Source organism: Selaginella moellendorffii, unplaced genomic scaffold, assembly GCF_000143415.4.
Source record: "Selaginella moellendorffii unplaced genomic scaffold, v1.0 SELMOscaffold_11, whole genome shotgun sequence".
Classification (NCBI taxonomy): domain Eukaryota; kingdom Viridiplantae; phylum Streptophyta; class Lycopodiopsida; order Selaginellales; family Selaginellaceae; genus Selaginella; species Selaginella moellendorffii.
In genome coordinates this window covers 2257110-2271655 of record NW_003314272.1, presented here as the reverse complement: position 1 = coordinate 2271655, position 14546 = coordinate 2257110, and the positions used below count along the sequence as shown (strand labels likewise).

At 44.4% G+C, this 14546-nt stretch overlaps 2 protein-coding genes across 2 annotated transcripts; both read right to left on the bottom strand.

Moving 5' to 3' along the window:
- Positions 1–1997: 1997 nt before the first annotated feature.
- Positions 1998–3336, bottom strand: LOC9651255 (ATP-dependent Clp protease proteolytic subunit-related protein 2, chloroplastic). The gene is made up of 8 exons (XM_002968788.2): positions 3262–3336; positions 3175–3215; positions 2940–3106; positions 2732–2869; positions 2563–2679; positions 2444–2512; positions 2289–2384; positions 1998–2239 (listed from the first exon to the last, which is right to left on the bottom strand). The coding sequence occupies exons 1-8, from the start codon at positions 3309–3311 to the stop codon at positions 2093–2095; spliced, it is 825 nt and encodes a 274-aa protein (XP_002968834.2). The 5' UTR covers positions 3312–3336; the 3' UTR covers positions 1998–2092.
- A 977-nt stretch (positions 3337–4313) lies between these two features.
- Positions 4314–6196, bottom strand: LOC9651254 (UDP-glycosyltransferase 87A1). The gene is made up of 2 exons (XM_002968787.2): positions 5728–6196; positions 4314–5650 (listed from the first exon to the last, which is right to left on the bottom strand). The coding sequence occupies exons 1-2, from the start codon at positions 6194–6196 to the stop codon at positions 4746–4748; spliced, it is 1374 nt and encodes a 457-aa protein (XP_002968833.1). The 3' UTR covers positions 4314–4745.
- Positions 6197–14546: the final 8350 nt, after the last annotated feature.

Genomic DNA, 14546 nt, shown 5'->3' with positions numbered 1-14546 from the left:
GGTGGGACAAAAGGCTAAATTAGCAGATTCTTACACTAAAGGTGCACATCATTCATTACTTATACAAAACTTCTGGCTTCTCAATCATAAAAAGAATTTAAAATGATACATTAGTGTATGTATTGGAGACAAATGTTCATAAATTTACTTATGTGCAAGTGTTATGTTACAATACTTCTCACTCACCATAATACAATCACTGTAGTTGAAACTAAAAAGCCAAACCTAAGAAAGAAAAGTTTAAGCTATTAATTGGCAGCACATCAAACCACCACAATGCCAAACATTTATGCATATGATTATAAATTTGAAAATGAATGAAGTTAATATTTTACCACAACTACAACAAAATCCATTTACTTGCATAAAAACTATCGTGTTCGATAATTCAAAAAAATGTTTTGCCATTCCCTTTGTGCTCCAATTGATTGCATTCACCCCATGCCAATTGATCACTACTTAGATTATGGCTTTATATTAGGGGTTTATATTGCAAACAAGCAATGAGAAATGAGAAGCACTTGTGACAATGATTGAAGTACCATATTTATATTAAGGTGCATTACAATTAAAATACACTTCCAAGCCACAAGAAATAAGCTATAGTTATATGAAATAAGAAAAAAAAGATGATAATAATCAGGAGATCATAAATTTGTATTTAATAACAAAAGAATGAAAAAAAAACCCTCATTACATTTATAGTGATATCATATTTTTGTGTCATATCCTATGATAAAATAATTATATATATACATAATATGTATATAATATTTTTTTATGCAACGTAGAAAAATAAATAAATAAATTTACATATATATAAATATGTAATACATATTTCTCCTTCTACTCCACCATCACTAAACATTATTTTGTGATTTTCTTCACAATCCACCACTGCAAAGATATAGGATCTTAGAGATGGTAGGAGATATTCATTTTCTAGATATTATTTCTAACATGAAAATACTCTCAATACTTTTAATACTGAAAATAACAAGTTTTTAAATTTTTGGCGAATATAACTATGTAATTACTTTATATATTGTAGAAAAAGAATATGCCATCTACTAGTTTAAAGAGTGACCAATTTATTAATTTGCTAGTCAAAATTTGAGTAGCATAAAAAATCACATATATGGCATTAACTTTGTGAGCACCAATACTATGTATAAAAAAAGTAGTGTTTAAAATATTTTTTTGTGAGTCATACATATGTGTTACAATAATTTAAACATACAAACACAATACTTTATATTATTTAGTATGTATTTTTTAATATATTTTGCAAACTTGCACAATTTTTTTTGCCAAGTTACCCATCCTAAATACACTTCCTCTTTTAGTACTTTCCCCCCAAAATTGCCACAATAAATTGTTTGTTATAAGTTTATCTTTTTATGCATTAATAAATATACTTTCACTTGTCCTTTATTCTCTCTCTCTCTCTAAATAATATTATAATCTAACTGTTACTTATTTGTAGAATCCATTAATCTAATGGATTATGTAGTGAGATAAATAACATTTATTTAGTATCAAAACATTTATATACTTCTATTTTATATTTTAAATTTATAATTACAGAAGAGTTTCTTATATAATAATTATGCATTTGTTTCTCAAACTTTAGACACTATAGATCATTAATTGCATATTAATAAATAAATGAATCATATTTTTATACCTATCAAATGCATTTTGCATTTATTTACACTTGTTTGATATGAATAACCATTATACCTCACTCAAAAAATTTCAAACTCCATACTTTGATATTTAATTACATTAGTTTAAATTTAAAAAAATTTAAAATAAATGTGTTTTATTTTAAACTGGTTAAGTTTTACTAAACATGCTAAATAAAATAAACCTGGTTCCGTGCGGCAGCTCCACAGAGTCCGGAAGTGTGGAAGCTCACTCGCTAGCTGCAAAGCCGTGGAGGAGGGCAGTGGATGATTGGGAGACTGCCTAAGATTAAGAGTGAGCGAGTGAGAGGAGCTATGAATTTTTTGGAGCGGGACTAATTTGTTAGCTATTGACGTATATGAATACGACGAACGGTTTTAACATTCTTTCGTCCCAAGCTTTTCTAGAAGGATGCGTTGTAAGGGCCAACTCCGCCAATGCTCAAGCTGGAAGACGCGTACTTTGGTGGTCGCACGATCTTGTCAATAAGGCCGTAGTCTAGAGCCTCTTGAGCGCTGAAAATCTTCATCCTGTCCAAGTCCTTGTGGATCTACAGCGAATAAAATACGTGATCTCCAATGTTTCTCTTTTGGATTTACCTTGTCAACTGGCTGGCCAGTGTTGATGGCGAGCTGCTCGTAGAGACAGTCTCGCAGTCGTCCAAGCTCGTTCACCTCGGTTTGGATATCATCTGCCTGTGAAGAAGCAAACGTGCTTGAAACTTGGGTGATAGATTTCTTTCGAGGTCTCAAACCTGGCCTCGAGTTGCTCCCTCCGGTGGCTGTAATGCGATTCTCGCCAGTGGCATTGCCATTCGCATTCCCTGGTTTTAAAAAGTTTAAGCACGAGAGAACCATTTGTAAAGCTATGAACCTTTTCTCCAGCTGCGAGGAGAAAACCAGCAATATCATAGGCAGCACCTAGAGCCAGAGTTGCTATCCCACTCCTCACACTTCCCATGGTGTCATAGATCGCCATGGAGGGAGTTAACTGCGAGAGAAACAAACCATAAACTCGAAGAACTCCAAGCTCTAGCTCTTACACTCCCCCCCGGGCAACTGATGTAGAAGTGGAGGTGCTTGGACGAATCGACACTGTCAAGGTAAAGCATGGTGGCCACCACCCGATTCGCCAAGTCGTCGTCTATGTGCTGCCCGATGAAAACTATCCTCTCTTGATACTGGAAAGATCTTCCATGACTCAGAGAAAGAAAAAAGAAAAGCAAGAAGAAGATGGCACTACAAAGTTACCAGGACGTTCCAGATATCAACGTATTGCCAGCTTCCCTCGCTGGACGCCCTGTATGGAACTTTGGGTACTCCAAGCGGCATCATCACCACTTGAGCTCGGCATTTTCCTCCTCTCTTGCTGTGCGAGAGTTCTCCGAGAGCTGGCAATTTTCCTAGGAGCCGTCCTCCTGGAGAAAAAGATCTCAAAGCTAGGCCAAGAGAGGGAGAAGAAAGAGAGGACAACGATTTAGCTAACCTGGTGATGAGGAGCTCCTCAAGGACATTCTGGGAGGGAAGCTGCGGCGCAAAGATCAGTAGGGCTGCTAATGCGATGGGAGATTACCTGGAGGGGACGCATTTTGCAGGGGACAGCGCCAAGCTTGATGTTGCCATGTTTGCCCTAAACTAAAGGAAAAGGGCTCTAATTTAAGATCATTGCGAGAAACAGGCGTGCTTTTGCCAAAGCATCCCAGCCCATTGCTCTCACTTTGAAAGCATCATGCCAACCTCCACTGGGGATGGCAACCGGCCATATACCCACATTCATAAGCCGGGATCAATAGGTTTTCACAGAGAAAATGAATACTTAGTTTTATTCATTATTTAATCATCAAGTGTCATGCTTATTATGAAGAGGTATAATCTCAGGCTTCCATCGGGACCACTGCAAGATTGCAAGATTTAAGAATAAATGCACTTAGAGCTTATAAGCATGAATCTACTCACCATGGATCACAAGCTTAACTACAGAAACAACTTTTACAATTGGAACGACAAGTACATATTGTGAACGGGTCTCTACAAGTAAATCTTCGACATCGGCATACAGCTGCTAAAGGATTATAAACTTCATCATTTGAGATCTCAATTGCTGGAGTGTAAAATTCCCTTGCAGTGGCAACAACACCAAGGAGTAAGAAAACATAAAGCAAACCCTTAACATTTGCCATTAAAAGCTGCATGCTGTGACCAAATAGCTTGTATTTATACTGAACCTTTTAGACCTTTCTTTTGAACTTGGGCAATAGGAAAAGCTGGCTTTTCTTCATCGCACATTGTTCGTCCGCCGCCAGGACCTACCCAGACTCATATTTTGGTTTGATCTAAATAATAAATATAATCTAAGAATAATCTAAAATACTTTTAGAAGACGTTTAATGGAAAACTTGTAATGTGGACATATCTCTTACCCAGAGATGAAAGCTTCCCCACGCATCTCTTGATGACGAACTGATTTATAGTATAGATCACGCACGAACCAAAACCAAGCCTACTGCAGGATAGACTGAATACGACCTTCACGATTATGACACTGCTCGCCTGTAGACGGCCACAGCGAGGCCCAAGATGGAAGTCAACGACTAGTCACTATAAAGAAGACCGACGCACCGTGGATAACAGCCAAATAAAAGTCATGCCACCGCAAAGTGGGGTGCTCTGTGGATAGAACAGTCACGCTTCCGTGCAAGGTACAGAGTGGAAGCTGGTCCAAGCAGCGGAGTAGTGATCAAGGGGCCAACATGGATTTCGACATGCGGAGATTGTTCCAGTGTTTGCAAGAACGCCCTCCCGAGTCCGTATGATGACCGAGATGATCAAATCCGCTGGAAGATCCAGGGTCTTCATCATCTCTTCAACAGGGTACAGCATTCGATCATTCGCCTCTAGGGCTTTGCTGGCTGCCAAGCACCAGGTCTCTCACAAATCATAGCCTGAGATAGAATGAGAGTGATCCTGCAATGTACTAATCGTCCAGAAAGCTCATCAGACACCTGCTCATAAAGAGCCGATCCTGGGCATTTCACGAGTTTCAGATGCAACTGTGAATCAGCCTTGCTGTTTCTTTGCTTGATTCTTGCTGTACTCGATGAACTCCAGCAAGTTCTTGTGGGAGGATCCACCTTGACTGGCAGCTCCTTTAGCAGCCTCGCTTAGCTTCATTGCATTCGCCTTGAGCTCTTTCGAAACCTGACCCCCATCCATCACCGCATTCATCACTTGCACCAGCTTGTCCGGTTCCACAAGCGCATTTGGATCGTCATTGTTGATCTCCAATCCGATCTTCCACTTGTCCACCACCATCTTGGCATTGAGATTCTGCTCGGCGAACCGTGGCCAGGTGAGAAGTGGCACCCCAGAACAAATAGCTTCCATAGTCGAGTTCCATCCGCTGTGAGACAAAAATCCGCCCACTGAATCATGGCGCAGGACGCGCAGCTGCGGCGCCCAGGGGACGACTCTGCTACCTTCCAGCGATTGCGCCTTCCGGAGAAGCGCGTCATCGTCTGGATCCTTAAAGACCCATAAGAACCCAAACTTCGCAGCTTCCAGCGCCTTTAGAAGTCGATCCGCTTGCTCTGTGGCGAGGCGAGCCCCGCTGCCGAATGCGATGTAGAGAATCGAGCCTGGAGATTGCTTGTCCAGCCAGTCGATGCAGCTCACATCGCCTTCTTCCGTGGGCTCAGGCAAATGCTCATCCTGAAAGAACCACGAAGGCAGCAGGGGGCCGATTGGGAAGTATCTCAGCTTCTCTTGGTTCGCTGCGACTGCTTCAGCTTCTAGCTCCTCAAATGTGTTGCCGATCACGCACAATGCCTCCACTGTGCGCTGGCTGAAGCTGGTCATCAACTCTAATCCCTGAGCTTCATGGAGAAAGCAGTGTGGGAGATCCTTGCGACGAGCTGGATGTAGCCCGGGTATGATCGTGATCAGCTCGTGTGCGTTTTCTGGATCTGCAGGACAAAGTAAAAGCAGATATCTCCCAAGAACAACATATTACAGCAAATGCCCAGTATGGGCATTTTTCTACCTTTTAGAGGAACGTAGCCTCTGGAGATGAGAAACGGCAAGTTGAAGTACAGGATCTCGCAGGTTGCAGAGGAAGCCCAGAAGCAGACTCTAGGGATCCCGAATTTGTCCGCAACGTCCTGCATCCACCCAACGAAGCCATCCGCGATGATCAGAGTGGCCGGAGGATCCAGACTCTGCAGCAGATCTTCGAGCGGCTCCCGCATTCGGTCAAGCGACTTGAAAACCTCACCAATCGACTTGAATCCCACGTCTGCGCGGCCGTCGGGGACGCCAACGAAGCCCATCCGCGGATGTTCTCGCTCCAGAGGAGCCCGATTTCGATCCACAGTGACTTGGGGCAAAACGACAGTGATCTGCAACCCGTGTTCTTCATCCGCTAGTCGATCCGACAGCGGGAGCAGAGCATTGAGATGGCCAGGCCCATCGATTGGAAAGACCAGAGCATGCCGATGTGGAGGAGCAGCCATTGAGACAAGAGATCAGTTTAGCTACCCTTTTGTTCTTTTCTCCACCACTTTTACTTTTATGGAATTATTGCACAAAATATTTTCCTAGAGGTTTGTCCCGTTTACATGGCATCTTCTATTAGGCACCCAAGTCAAAATAATAAGATAAAAAAAAGTATACAATCAAATGATATTACTTTAGCCAATTAATTTAGGGTGTAAGGGATAAAATCTTAACATTAGTATCAGAGCTTAATTCAATTTTGAGTGGGGCAAGAATATTTTGAAAAAATATTCAATATGGAAAATTTAATAAACCCTAAGAGAAGGGCTATAGTGCCTAAAAAGTAGAATCTTAACATCTTCTTGCTGCATGACTCCATAAACCTTTTAAACAAAGCATAAACCTTTTAAACAAAGAGAACACAACAAACAATGTCATAAGAATGATGAATAACTTGAATCCCAGGAGGGACCCACTGATCACTCCTTTTATTTTTAATTGAATATTTGAGCTCTATTTCATTTTGTTCCTCAACCAAATATCCCTCAGAAACTAAAGCTTCCTGGTCTCCTGGATTGGCTCTCTTGCTAGCCTAGCATGAACTCTCCTCTCTGTTTTTCTGTTCTTAAATTTTCCTGGTCCATTGTCTCTCAGTCCAATACTTTATCAAACTTTATAAGCTCTGACAAAAGTAAAAAGGAACAAAGTGTTAAAAACCATGTTCTAAACAAGCTTCAAGAAGTAACTCTCGATGCATTGATGCAGGTGAGGAGGATAACACGGTTGATAGATTCAGGGGAAATCTGAACTAGGAATATGAGCCCATAGCAATCTGTTTCAGTTGCTATTGCCTTGATACCATCAGCAAGAGTGCCAAGCTGATCTTTTTTATTTCATATCTCCAAACAATCAGCATGCTACCTTGATGAGAGGGCTCTTCCCAGGTCTCAAAAACAACAAAAAGCAAGGTAGAGTCATGAAACCTGGCCACTCATGTCCTTGAGAACCTTGATCTTGGTGGATTTCTTCTAGAAACAAGCCAGCTTAATACAAACTCCTAGAAGGCACCCAATAGCTTCTTGCCAAAGTACCATAGCCTGGATTGTGATCCATTGTAACATTGATGGCTTTGAAGCAAAGAACCTGAATGGAATGCAAGATCCCTCTATGGTAGCAAAAGGGAACTTACTAGCCTTGGATACCTTGTGGCACACATTGGGGCCTTCGAGCTTGCCCAAGGTGCTGAGACTTTGACTGGTGATGGAGACAATTCTTCCTGAGAAGAAGAGCTGCTCACCAGGCGCAGCATGACATAGAGATCCTAGAAAAATTATAAAGCCATGTGGCATCCTTACATTTCATAAAAAGCAATACGTTTCCATGATCAGCCCTAGGGGTAGTGGAGTAGTTTTATAGAGCCGAATCCTAGGATCAATAAACATATATATACATTACCCTAGTCCTAAAGGGATCAAAACAACATTGAGAGTGCACTCTTAGCAAAACTATGAGCGCTAATGCCCAGTGCTGTACTTAGGCCATATACCTTCTAGGTGACTCCACTACAAAACTTGACTACTACGCTCCATGACTTGCGAGACTCACCACGGAGCACTCCACCACGAACGTGTTTTTGATGCCAAATTAGTGTCCAATCATGATAAAACTCCAACTTGTAACTCCATACAAGGTGTGAACATCCTCCAATTCAAGGCTGGAGTGTGCTATTTTGCCTCCCACATGAGACAAATGTGCTATCTCATCTTTGCTAGAGTCCTAGCCCTGCAATAGGGACTAAAGAAAAGGCATGAACCTCCTCCTAAGGGAGCAAAGCTCCAGAACATGTGTTGGAAAAGAAATGTATGGATCCCCTACACGTGTAATACTGAATTGACTCTGTTTGCCGCTAGCCTCAATTGTGGCAGCAATCCCTACCACTAAATTCAAAGATCCTCCCTTTCTAATTATCCTCAAATTGAGACACTATGCATGGTTTTCCAAAGAAAATTCAAAAAGCTAAGAACTTTTTCAAGTCCCAACTGCTCCAATTCACCCCTAATGTGACATCCAATCCTTGACTGCTATTGTCTTTATCATGTGTTAAGGCAAGCAAGATTATATAAATTTTGGCAAAGAACTCCATTTCTAAAGCTTTTGCAACTATCTATCCACTGTCGAGATGCCTTAAAAGAGCCTCCTAGGAACCACCAGCCTTAGCCACCAGGGTGAACCCTAACCCTAACTGCTGCCCAAGAACCCTAATTCCAAAGTGTAAGCTAGGGTCGTCTAGATCTCTTGGATCCCAGATTTGAGTGAAGTGCTACTGCTAGGAGTGCTTCTTGCCACTCCCTAGATGTTAGCTATGAAGTCGAATCAAGAAAAAGAGCAAAATCCAAGTTGTGGGAGTGAAAAGAAGAGAAAATCATCTTTTGCAAATCCTAGGATTGAGACCTTGGGACCCTCTTCAAACTGATCACTCCTTTTTCTTTTTTTGATTGAATTTAGGGCTATATATATATATGACATGAGGGCAATCCTTGCTAGCATGCCACAACACGACCCAATTCTCTTGAAATACGACGATCTCAGGAACTTCAAAGTATGTAGACGTTTACATACCAAATTTAAAAAGAGATTCACAAATTGCAAACTTGTACTTGATCTTGGACGATGCAAAATTGATGAGGTACTGGGAGTCAATGGCTTTGGGTCTTTTTTGAGGTGTAATAGCATCCACGAGATGCCATGAGATTGTGCTCTAGTAGCTCTTGCTCAATACACCTCTCCCAAATTCCTCCCCATGAGCGCAGTATCCACTAGCTTTTCTAGTTCAATATCGACAGCGCAAGCTACCAAAGCATATGAGGAACTCCACCAAGCCACCCGTAATAAGTGTTTGCTACCTAAACCTTGCCTCGTCTGTCAGCTTTGCTGCCATTACTTATTGTTTGCATTGTCTCCTTGGTGTTCATGAACCTCATAATGTAAGCGACTAATTTTTCCATTCTACTTTAGTCACTTAACCACACATCTGACCAATTGGAGAAGTCTCACTCACAACCTCCATAAGTCCTATTTCAAACTTGGGCTTGCTAGCCCCAAGAATGGCATCCCTGCCACCCAACCTTTGCACTTGGTCCAAGTGCTCCACGTGACCGATCCCATGACCGACACTCCAAGGTACCACCAACATATCAGCCCGTTACGCTAAGGCCATGCCCATTCACCTTGGTCACACCGGTGGTCTGACACCACCTCCATCACAGTCCCGTCCCTCAAAGACTGGGCCATCCGTTCATGAGTGATCATCCCAGATCCACTCCTTAGCATCCTTAGGATGCCGACAGACATGGGGAATAGCCTTCCCCCAATGTCCCTTTTCTGGTCCCCACCAAGTCCCTTTACTGTCCATGGCCGTGTTCACCAACACTACTACTGGATCGAGGCCCACAGGCCCGACCACTAAGTCCCACGGTCCTCTGGGACTTCCTCACCACACGACTGTGTCCTTGGTCACTACCCCAGAGGACTGCTCCTCTTCCTTTCCACAGTCTGGGCCTTTGGGACAACATTTCGGAAGACCGTGGCCTTACGCGAGCCACTTGAGTACTCTCCCCACCTTTCGCCTTTAGGTGCTCTAGCCATGGGCTTAGAGCGAGGTTCCGTTGAGCCACGCCTGGTATCCAAGTAGGTAGTGCCACCCACACTTGGACTGGGAGCATCGGCTAGTCGATCTCCTGGGGGAACTAGAGCCGGCTCTTGAACACTTCACCAAGCTACCTCACTTGTCGGTCCGTATTCACTCTAGTCTTGGACTTCCCAGTGGTCAGTTCATCACCCAACACTGGGTCTGGCCTTCCTGGGCCAAACTAGCCTTTCCTGGCCAAACTGGCTCCACTGCAGTCCTCCCCCTTACTATACTTTTGGAGCTCACCAAACCCCCCAGAGTCTGGGAGACGAATGCTTTGGGCTTTCACCCTCTCAGACTCGGACTCGGACTCGGACTCGGACTCGGACTCGGACTCGGACTCGGACTCGGACTCGGACTCGGACTCAGACTCGGACTCGGGCTCGGTCTCGGCCTCCGCCTCGGTCTCGGTCTCAGTCCCGGTCTCGGTCTCGGTCCCAGTCCCGGTCTCGGTCTCGGTCTCGGTCCCGGTCTCAGTCTCGACCTCGGACTCCATCTCGGGTCCTTCTCGGACTCCATCTCGGATTCCATCTCGGGTCCATCTCGGACTCTGTCTCGGTCCATCTCGGACTCCATCTCGGACTCCACTTCGGACTCCATCTCAGACTCCACCTCAGACTCCATCTCGGACTCCATCTCGGTCCATCTCGGACTCCGTCTCGGTCCATCTTGGACTCCACTTCGGACTCCATCTCGGACTCCACTTCGGACTCCATCTCGGATTCCATCTTGGTCCATCTTGGACTCCATCTCGAACTCCGTCTCGGTCCATCTCGGACTCCATCTCGGACTCCACTTCGGACTCCATCTCGGACTCCATCTCGGACTCCGTCTTGGTCCATCTCGGACACTTCCACGTGTCATGTGTTGGTCCTTTTGGGTCCCTTTTTGGAGCCTCGCTTATTGCTCGCTTTGTGCTTGTTCCTCAAGCACTTTGTTGGGAGTTCCACTCCCGCTCTCGACCTTCCAAGTTGGAGCTTTTAGTCCAAATGGGTCACGCTCGTTTGGCTTTCGCTTCAGCCGCTACCACGTGGCACCCTTTCCAGCTCCACTTTGGGGCATAGGGATTTTGTGTCTCACAACTCCACCACCCATAGACGAAGTTCGATGTCCTCATCGAACGGTAAACCCTTTTATAAAGTAACACCCGCAGGTATTACCATTCCCATCCTTGGCACCCGGCCAATATTTGTCTATGGTTTGACCCCGAAGGCTCACCATGCCTTGTCCATCCTCTAAGGAAGATAGTCTCTCCAACTTAGAGACTGATTGGACCACTTGTGGTGGTTCTTTCCGTTTATTGGTTTAGTTCTCGCTAAACCCATTAGAGACACCCTCTCTAACTCAATTCCACTACTCATTCTTGAGTAGTCACAGATTCCATTGATCTACCTTTGCACTTTGGAACGTTTACTTTTGACTTCTTAAAGTCAATTTCCTAGGTGTCTCCGACACCTTGCCTTGCACATTTTGTGCAACTCCACTTCCCCTCCTAGGAAGTTCTCTACTCGAGGGCACCCTCATCCTCTTTTCTATTTTTGTGCCCCCATTAGCATTACGTTCCATTTATCATTATTTGTGCTAGGGCTGTCCACGGCCCTATCTTTTGGCTACTTAGTTGCTCTCTCACTTGGAGCCTTTCCTTTGCCAAATTGAAGCACTTGAGAATCCATCCTTGGAAGTCCACTTCTTTTTCCGCAATCCGTTAGCATCAACCACATTAGTGTTCCTTGGCTAACTTTGCCACTTGGATTCTTTCCAATGGATTCCACGGCCCTATCTTGGGCACTCGTCTTTTGCTCCTATCCTTGGGTTGTTGCACCAAGCAACATAGGATCATTACCTCCCTCCTCGAGGTATTCTTTTGGTTCCATAGAAAAAGATCTGTTTTGCCCAGACTAGGGTGTTCACCCCTAGTAAGTCTCCCCAATTGTTCTAGGCTCTCTTCCTATCCCAACCTTGTGACCCACCCATGGGCCTGTCTCTGGAGACTATTTTCTTGAACTCATAATACCATTGTATTGTAGTAGTTCATTTCCCTTAGGTGTCCTTCCCACTTAGTCACCTTGACCAAGCCACACCTTTATCAATAGTTTAAATCAACACTTTGAACTAGGAATCATATTCCTTAACCCAAACAAAGACCTTGTCCTTGTTTAGCCATAAGATCACCTAGTGATCTCATCTTGACCCCTTAATAGGTCTACCAATAGGAATTAGGTCTTCCAGACCTTACTAAGTTGTTGACTATGACCCCGGGGGCATCCCCCACACTTGGCAGTGCGCCCAAGCTAGCCCTTTTGACCAAGGATCCATAGCAACTAAGACTGGGTGTCCCTATCTCATTCAGTACGTCCTTGGTGCCTTTTGCACCAAAGTGTTCAAGTTAGATATGCCAAGCTTTCACTCTAAGCAATCTAACCGTGCATCACGACTCCGGGGCATCCCCCGCTTGGCGGTGTGCCCAAGCCAATCTCCTCATTGAGAGTCCATGACCACCGAAATATGAGTGTCCTCATATTCCAAACCATCACCACGCCCTAGCGATTTGGGACTCGAACCCAAGCATTAGAGGGTCGGGACTCAAACCCAACCTCCGTATATGCATCTACGGACGGCATCACCCAGGATGCCTGGCGTGACTCCCCATGCCAGTGCACCAACTTATACTCAAAGCGCGCTACAGATCACAGCTTAGGAACCTAGTTCCTCCACACTGCCAAGTCCTCTCACTTGACAAGTCTGTGATCATACATGGACTCCTCCATGCTTGGCCCCATGGCCCACCCCTTTTGAAGTTATCACCTTCAACTAGGGTATTTGTTCCCCTGACTTGCCAATCTCGCTTTGGCAAGCCCTCCGACCACTGTAACATGGTTCCTGCACAAGCATGAAAGCCCTTGATCATCGACTTTCATTCAAAGCCCTCTCTTTGAACACTCGGGAACTACTTCCCTAACCTTGATAGCCTTGCCTCATGGCAAGCTTCAAGACCACGCTTCTGCTGCGCCACTCTGATTTCGCGTGTTCCTTGAACCATTTACGTTTGGCCTTTCTAGGTACTAAGCTACCTAGAATCATCTTTGGGAACCTTGAAGGAACTCTGTCCTTTAGCTTTTTAAGGCCTCCCTTTTTGCAAGCTTTCCAATTACCATATAGTCTAACATGGACAATTCCATATTTTAGACTCTCCATGGCATCATGGTTGCTAGCGGCAACACCCTTGAGCCCCCACTTGATTCTCCACTCCCAGCTGGCATAACCAACCTTGGTTATGCCCTTCGATTCCTATGGTTCGGTTCTACCCCCTTACTTCTTGCTTTTGGCTTCGCACCTTTCCTTGGTCATTCTCCTCCAGACCAGGAGGATAGCTTTGCACTTTCTATCATGCTTTAGCAAGTATTCTTAGGGATGAACCTACCCGATAGCCTAGGGAGTGGTTCCTCAATCCAGGTATGCTCACCCTATAATCCCACACACCGAGATTACGTTGTTGCTTATGGGCCTTTACATGCCCATCGCTAGCCTTGCCAAAATTCCATTTTTGGCTTTGTCCAATTCGAGTAGACAGTCTTCTCCTGTCTCCGCCACCTTGGACATTTGAATAGCACCTTCTATCCATCATTAGCTAGAGACTTAGTCCCTTGGGCATTATCTATTGCCCTCGCGACATCAAACACCACTTCCTGGTGTTCTAGAGTGTTCGTGTGTCCCAATGACGGCTTCCTTGACAATGAGTATTTCCTTTCATGACATTGACTTACTATATCGCAACATAAGCAACTTATCCCCCGTAAGGGTATATCCAACTTCCTTATGCTATTAAGAAGGTTTGGGTAGCTACCTTCTACCCGTTTAACCAATTATTTTGCACCTCTTGCTTAGTTGCCTCAATAGTTGTCAACTCCTACAACTCATTGCTGGTGCTTCCACACCTCCATCATTATCTGGGTCACCACACTCCAACTGTATGCTCTGCAACTTAGGCTATGCCATTCCCATTTCCATTGGGATTCCTTTGGCAAGGGGTTCTCATGAACCCACCAACATAGCCTCAAAGTATCACACCTTGGCACATTTGGTGTCTCCACATCATCGGCTCCACGAGCCTACTTCTATGACACTTCTTCTTTGTGTCTAAGTCTTTGCCAAGACCAATACCACTCTTTCTCATGCCAACCATCCGTTAGCACTGCACCATAGAGGTCATACACAACTTTGTTTCAAAGTTGTTTTCTTTTGGGAACACCCTTCCCACGACTTTAGCATGGCATATTTTGCCATCGATGAGATACCCTTTGTTCTCATCCTTGGATCTTATGATACCCCCCATCCTTCGTGAGGTACCACACACCTCAGTCCAAATGCTTCCATCAATCCTTTAGGATTATTCCTTGACTCTATTGGAGTCATCCAGCTTTTTGGACTTTGTCATCCGACAACCCATGATGTCCTACCTTTGAGGTGCCAGTTCACTGGAATACAACTTCTTGTATTCAGGTCCTACTCACAAGGACCATCTTTGCAAGTGTTACTCCGACACTTGATTTGTTCTCTTGGGGCAACCTTTTGCCTCTTAGGACCACTTGTCCATGTGATGAAAATACCAACTCATCCTCTAAGTACATCCCCAACTCCTTGAGTTGTTCCAGCATTTATCAAGGGTAACCTCAGCTACC

Coding starts and splice junctions, on each gene's coding strand:
- LOC9651254 (XM_002968787.2), bottom strand. CDS start 6,196: ATGGCTGCTCCTCCACATCGGCATGCTCTGGTCTTTCCAATCGATGGG. Junction 5,651..5,727: donor AGGCTACGTTCCTCTAAAAG/GTAGAAAAATGC, acceptor TTTGTCCTGCAG/ATCCAGAAAACGCACACGAG.
- LOC9651255 (XM_002968788.2), bottom strand. CDS start 3,311: ATGGCAACATCAAGCTTGGCGCTGTCCCCTGCAAAATGCGTCCCCTCC. Junction 2,870..2,939: donor TTGATATCTGGAACGTCCTG/GTAACTTTGTAG, acceptor AGATCTTTCCAG/TATCAAGAGAGGATAGTTTT. Junction 2,385..2,443: donor AGGGAGCAACTCGAGGCCAG/GTTTGAGACCTC, acceptor GCTTCTTCACAG/GCAGATGATATCCAAACCGA.